This window comes from Alosa sapidissima, chromosome 7 (assembly GCF_018492685.1).
Source record: "Alosa sapidissima isolate fAloSap1 chromosome 7, fAloSap1.pri, whole genome shotgun sequence".
Taxonomy (NCBI): domain Eukaryota; kingdom Metazoa; phylum Chordata; class Actinopteri; order Clupeiformes; family Clupeidae; genus Alosa; species Alosa sapidissima.
This window is the reverse complement of record NC_055963.1, coordinates 10,278,935-10,286,434: the sequence shown is the minus strand read 5'-3', so window position 1 is coordinate 10,286,434 and position 7,500 is coordinate 10,278,935. Positions and strand designations below refer to the sequence as shown.

Below are 7,500 nucleotides of genomic sequence, written 5' to 3'. Positions count from 1 at the left end.
CAGGTCTATAGATTCTCATTCAGAACGTGCATCAGGGCCTGACCCGGAGAAGACATATTACCCACACACACATACACCCACACACACATTTGAACATATTTGAAACCACAAGTAAGATCTTGCACATAAGTATGTAGAAACACATGCACATAAATAGAGTTCTTAAGATCATCAGTTGCTTTATAAAAAACAAAACATGCCACTGCTTGTCACAGTGCCACAGTAGAATGATTTGTTGTGTTGCTGAGGTCTAGCCTAGAAATCTAGATGCGCCCCTAGCGGCAGCAAATTACATTTGCTGCCAGGGCTAGTCTAGCAACTCTCCGTTGGCTTGCGAGCTCCAGAAATCGAAACTGAATCAGGCCAATGAAATCGTGTATAGAGTCGTTAGGTGGGCTTAACATAATGATTGATGGCAGAGTTGCAACGGTTTGGCTTGAATTCCCTGCTACTTGAAAACAAATAAGATGGATGTTGCTGTTGGCGAACAGTGTGACACGAGTTAAGCTTTAAGTTGGCAAACGTTTGAACTAGCCAACTAGCTCCGCTGGTGGGAAACGCATGGGACTCATAGCGCTGCCGCTGTCCTATTGCGTGCAGAGGGAATTTGAAAGACAACTGATTATCCCGCCCCTCGGACTGAGCACTGCGAACGGTGAGTGTCCAGACCCTACATTTTAATGTGGGTCTGGCTCGTCAGGCTAGTTGAGGTCTTCATTTAGTATGCAAATGTACACCCAGGAATGTGCTTACAATATCCTGTGGTTAGTAGAAGTGTAGCTGTGTGATCACTGCCAATCATAACATCTGACCTGTGAAGGTGTTTCCGCCCTTGTATCTGAAGTTGCGTACTGCCTCCACAAGCTGCTCCTTGGTGGTGAAGTTGTTGAGCTGCCACTCGGTGCGAGGGTCTCCACTGTACTGGGACAAAGCTGATGGACATGGCAGGGCAGTCTGTTAACAGTTCACAGTGACCTCTGATACAGCACAGCCTTTCACTTGTCTCCTGACAAATACATTCAGCCATTTCAGCTGTACCAACATGTTTGACCATCTTACACCTATGATTTTTTGACAGTCTTACACCCTCTGGTGTTTTTACCAGGTTGATGCATCTGACAGTTTTACCCCAAACTGATCACATAAGGTGCACTAATATGCAGCCAAAGGCATGTGGAGGTGATGCTTCAGAGTGTACTGATGTAGACACCATGGCAACACCAAAGCTGCAGGTGAAAAGTGAGGTGACATAATGCTGTTAAAGGGACACCAGGCAACGTTTTTGTGTTAATTAATCATCTTCGTAAGTCGGTATATGGTTAAATGACTCATTACAGGGCGAATGAAGACTCTCTCGCCCGCCCCTACTGCCTGTAGGAAGAATATCCCGCTTGCAAGTTCAGTGTATCGTACCCGCCGACCGAAGCAGGATCAGTTTACATCCTGCATCCACAGCACAGAGGCAGGCTAACGAAATGCTAGCGATTGTTGCAAACGTGTGTATAATGGCAGAGCCGGCGAAGAAGCAGCGAAAACCCTTGATGAAAGATGCAAAGAAAAGGAAAAGAGCTTCAGACCGAGCGAGGGGGAGTTTCGTAGAGAAAAAGCATCAGGCTTGCCTGGTGTCCCTTTAAGCATTAATGGTGAATGGACTGCATTTATATATAGTGCTTTCTACTCCTCCGAGCATTCAAAGAGCTTTATAATTTCATGCCTCACATTCAACCATTCACACACACTCTCATACACTGATGGTGGAGGTTGCCATGCAAGTTGCCAACCTGCACATCGGCAGCAAATTGGTTCAGTGACTTTGCTCAAGGACACTTCGGCAGGGTTTAGGAGGGGTCAGGCTTGAACCAGCAACCGTCCGGTTACTGGACAAGCTCCTCTACCTCCTTAGGCACCGCTGCCGAAGGAAGCTATAGAGAAGCAATCCAGGGAAATCTCCTACAGTCTTGCTATGTGCTAGTATTGCAGCGAGAGGTACAACATGAGTGTGGGGAGACAACACCCTAATGAACTAGGACACAAAAAGAGACTTCGCACAGGGCTTAATATTGGCCAAATCAATATTATGGGTGTAAGGAATGAAAGCACTGGTATTTGGGATCTCCAGTCAGCTATGGGAACAGTATGAGTACAGAAGAACATCAAGAGTCTGCTTATTACAAATAATATTGTGATTGCAGTAAAACTATGCATAGGACATTTGAGACACAGCAGTTTGATTTGTGGGATAATAAAAAATATAGTTACTCAAGCGTTCCATTCGCGGAGCACATGCTGCAACAACTAGCTTCCACTATAATCAATGGAACTGGCTACACCAGATGTGTTAGCGGCACATACATTTGAAAGAATTAGACCAGTGTTTCTCAAAGTGTGGTCCGGGGACCACTGGTGGTCCGCAAGCTATCCCAAGTGGTCCATGAGCAGACGTGGTCAAATATAGTATAGATGAGTTGTTTGTAATATTGAACCATCTAGTATGTAAATCCAAATAGTTCTGCAACACTATCTATGTAAGATAAGCCAGTTTAAATCATATGAATCCTCTGACACAATAAGCAAAGACAATAAGCAAGGTGGTTTAGTGAGTAGGCATATTGTGTAGGCTAATATACTGTTGAAGTAGGTCTAATCTTTTTTTTTTTTTTAGCTAGGTGGTCCGTGCGTTTCTTTTTTATTGGTTAAGTGTTCCTTCGTCTGAAAAAGTTTGAGAAACACTGAATTAGACCAATCTTCTAAAACTATTTTCACACTCTGCAAACGCAACGCTTCAGTTACGTCCCTGGTGTAGCCTGCCTGTTAGCCAAAACACAGTTATTTTCTACCTTGTGTATTGGTGTTTCAACAGGAAATAATGTACATTTCGATTCAAGCAGCAGAACAAATGTAAGTATTTTTGGTTTTCTGAACTGAAGTGATATTGATACGCAAAATGTATGTATAAGTACAACACAAAATCAGAAAATAATCGGATGTTGTGTAAAAGGCAAATAAAAATAAATGTGAAAATCTACAAATCTCGAAAAACCCATATTTAGCTGCAAAAAAGACGTAGACAACATAAAATGTTAAAAATTACAAATTTGACTATTTCATGGAAAATATATGTTCATTTTGAATTTGATGCCAGAAACACGTTTCAAAAAAAGCTGGGACAGGGGAATATTTACCACTGTGCGGCTTCACCTCTTTAACAAAGTTCTGTAAATGTTTAGGAACTGGGGACACCAGTTGCTAGCGTTTTGAGAATGAAATGTCCCATTCCCGACCGATACAGGATTTCAGTTGCTCAACAGTATAGAGTATTCTTAATCATGTATGTCATTCCATGATGCACCTAACTTGACAGGCCATTTTAGCACCTGAACTCTTCTTCTATGGAGAAATACTGTTTAAACATGTGCAGAATTCATTTTGCCATTGTTTTCCTGATATCAAGGTCTTCCCTAAAGCACTGTTGCTTGTTTATAAATCAGTAAATGGAGCAGGACCTAAATACTTGTCAGACATGCTTCAGCAGTACACACCTTCTCGTCCTCTCAGGTCCCAGGTGAAAAACCTGCTAGTAAAACCTACAGTTAGAACTAAACATGGTGAAGCAGCTTTTAGCTGCTATGCGGCTCAGCTGTGGAACCAACTTTCGGATGACATTAAAAAGGCCCCAACTGTAGCCAGTTTTAAATCTAGACTTAAGACCAAACTGTTCTCAGACGCTTTCTGCTAACTGTGCCGAGTTACAAATTCTGAATCTGCCTCGATAATTATTCTACTTTGTCTTTTATTACTTTTTTTACTACTTTTGCCTTTGTTTTTGCTTACTAATTATTCTTTATTTTTAAATGATTTTACCTTGTGTTTTATGTTTTCTTTTTATTATGATCTTTACCTTTTAACTATTCTTTGACTATATTGCCCTTCTATGCTTTTATTTGTTATTATCGTTTGGTTTTGTTTATGTAAAGCACATTGAATGACCTCTGTGTATGAAATGTGCTATATAAATAAACTTGACTTGACTTGACTTGACTTCCCTGGAAAAGACATTGCCTGGGTGGCAGTATATGTTGCTCAAAATCTGTTTACATCATTCAGAATTCATTGTGCCTTGCCAGATGTGCAAGATGCCCATGCTGTAGGCACTAATGCACCACCACACCATCATAGATGTTGGGTTTCAAACTGAGCAATAAAACAAGTTGGATAGGTTAGATACTTGGATAGGCCCTCTCCTCTTTAGCCCAGATGAGTCCATGATTTCAAAAAAGAATTGCAAATTTTGTTTGGTCTAACCATAGGACCTTTTCCACTTTACCTCAGTCCATTTTAAACAAGCTCAGGCCCAGATGGTGATGGTGAATATCTGAATATTTTAATGATATTATGTACTGAAGATGATGAACTCCCCAAATACTTTATAATTTCATGTTAAGAAGCATTAAAATGACATTGTTTCATCATTTGTCCACACAGATTTACACAGAGTGATGAATACCCCTACATCTTTCGTTCTAAGAGACCTTGCTTCTCTGGGATGCTCTTTTTCATACCCAATCATGCTGCCAGTTACCCTAATTAGTTGTGAAATATTCCTCCTTTTGAATTCTTTATCATTACAGAACTTTTCCACCATTTTGTAGCCCCCGTTTGAAACATGTTGCTGCTATCAAATTCAAGATTAACATATATTTTCCATGAAATAGTCAAATTTGTCATTTTCAACATTTGATGTGATGTCTGTGTCCTTTTTGCTGCTCAATATGAGTTTACATTTTGTTTTTATTCGCATTTTACACAACGCCCCAACTTTTTCTGATTTGGAGTTGTAAAAAAAAAAGTTTTAGGGGCCTAACAGCAAATAAAATAGTCTCTACAGAACAAGCCAGTGCAGCTGTGTGGGAGCTTCTTCCTCCTCTTCCTCTTCCTCCTCCTCACCTATCTGCACCGTGTCTGGGCTGATGTGGAAGGGGATGACCACACCCTCCAGGAAGTCCCTCACACGTCTGAAGTTGGTGCGCCCGATGCTCCAAGAGCCGTCCACCAGCAGCACCAGGTCCGCCTGCGTCGCCGGGTCACACGCGAACGTCCCACTTGTGGCCCCAACTGGAGGTATAATCATCATGGTCATCATCACCTCCACCACCATCATCACCATCACCATCATAATCCACATCCTCATCATCTTAATCCACATCAATTTAATAATCATCACAACCCACATCCTCCTCCTCATCATCTTTCTCATCAGTAGCAGTATGATTTTTATAAAATACAGTTGTTAAAACACCTTGATATCTTAAAACATTGGGGAAAAAAGTACATAAAGCCAATTAAATGCACCAAAAAGGTAGAAGAAAGGCAGTGTTCTCATAGAGAAAGCAAGAGTGTGTATTAGTCATCTACAACACACTTTCACACCATCTAGTTCAGGGGTCTCCTTTTTGGGAATGGGGGCTACCTGAAGGACCCGAAATCATATGGAGGGCTACTCATTTGAAACAAACAGACCCTCATCCCTTTTTTGCGAGGGTAATCTAAATAATAGGCCTATGTAATTTTTACTTTTCAATTATCAATATTATGTAGGCCTATAAGTCTTTATATACAGTATTAAGCAACTGTATTTTTATCTGATTCTTCAATACTTTAATATCAATATGCAACACTACCAACATTTGTGCTCAGTTTGTTAATTTCAAAGTTTGCATGGGGAATCTAATCTATTTTTTAAACAAAAAAAACAATCTTTTTGTGCAATTTATAATTTAGGTTACAATTTTTAGCAATTCAGGGGTTGTTTAAAGGAACCGTATGTAAGATTGTGGCCAAACTGGTACTGCAATCACTTTCAAATTACTGTGAAAGTAATTTGTATCCCCTCCCCCTCCCCCCTGACTAGCAGAGCTGGCAACCCGGATGCCGAATCACTACTGACTTTGTGATTAGTAGATAGGTGGAGGGTGGCGCATCAGGCCAAAACACAACATGACAACATCAACATCAGTTGAGGGCTGAAACTTCACTTTTTAAATGACAATATCCTGGCCGGACTACTGTTGTCAGTAATATAAGTATTTGAAATTAACATGATTTCTTAATGTCTAGTGACGTATCAGGGCCATTTTATGATTAATTGAAATACATTTCTTACATCTGGTTCCTTTAAGTTCTGATTCCAGTGGACAATCGGTTTTAACATCAATCGTAATCGCCCACACCACCCTAACTTATAAAGACAACTTTTATAGTTATTGCACACCTGAAATCTCTCCATGATCTGACAAAAAATGTTTTTTTTTTTTACCAGGTAATGCACAGTCCTGCACAGTCATGCATGCCACCAAATTCAGTGCTTGCTACGCCAGTAGCCTACAGAGGAGAAAAGGCCTGTGAGCTAAAGCAACTGTTTTTCAGTCCTTGAACCATCATGCAAGAACCATATTTGACGAAAATGGAATGGCCACAGAACTTTTGCAAAAATATGCTTCCATTGGCTACACCAGACGAGCAAGATTCCCCCCCCCCTTTGTCTATGCGTGCAAGCAGTGTGTATGCACTCCGCTTCCGTTGTTGTTTAAAGATTGAATGGGAAACGGATTCGGAATCAAAGGCTAAACTTTAACACAGCTACAAATGGTAAAATTGTTCTGGTCTAGACTTAAATATCTATTAAAAACAATGGAGCGTGTTTTTAGAGCGTGATCTGCAGGAGACTTGTTGCCTATTTTTAGACACGCGGGCACCGTGTTGGAGACCACTGTTCTAGTTGATTGTGTACATGCTGTTGAGCTGAGGGGAAAAGAAAAGGGAGAAAGTGTGTGTGTGTGTGTGTGTGTGTGTATGTATGTGTGTGTGTGTATGTATGTGTGTGTGTGTGTGTGTGTGTGTATGTATGTGTGTGTGTGTGTGTGTGTGTGTGTGTGTGTGGGAGGAGAAGAGAGAGACAGAGTGTTATTCCCTTAAGGCATAGAGGGGGCCCATTTTAGAGTTATTTCTGTGACTCTGTGATTACACTGCCTATGAATGCACCACTACCATACACACACACGCACGCACACGCGCACACACACACACACACACACACACTTCCCCCACTTCAAACAAAAATACTTATTATGATCTGTACTTATCTACACCAGAAGAACTACACAGAGACCAATCATTACCGTCCCTACAGCAACAGTCACTATGCCCTTCAGCACACAGCAAAAAGTCCCATCCAGCCTCCCTGTTGAGTTGAACCATCCAGAAGTCTGTTCTGTTCTGTTTTTTCGCCCATGTCTAAACACCTGGCACCATTACTTTACTCCATTTGAAAGGGCAGACTAGGAAATGGGGGGGGGGGGGGGGGGGGGGGTCAGGGAGGTTACCTGTTACTGGTGGCGAGGGCACCTTGCGAGGTTTGTCTCTGCTACTGCTGCTCTCCTCTGCTGGTCGACCCGACCTGTTCCCTGATCTCCACCTTTGTCGTCAGTCCTGGAGCGATTCTTG

The 7,500-nt window shown here is 41.6% G+C and overlaps 1 protein-coding gene across 1 annotated transcript in view; it reads right to left on the bottom strand.

Moving 5' to 3' along the window:
• LOC121714300 (collagen alpha-1(XIV) chain) overlaps positions 1 to 7,500 on the bottom strand; it is a 49,185-nt gene that overhangs the window by 27,129 nt on the left and 14,556 nt on the right. The window contains 4 exon segments of the mRNA XM_042099596.1: positions 813 to 932; positions 4,945 to 5,112; positions 7,380 to 7,446; positions 7,449 to 7,500. The exon segment at positions 7,449 to 7,500 is cut by the window's right edge and continues 136 nt beyond it. Of these exon segments, the coding sequence (XP_041955530.1) occupies positions 813 to 932; positions 4,945 to 5,112; positions 7,380 to 7,446; positions 7,449 to 7,500 (407 nt within the window).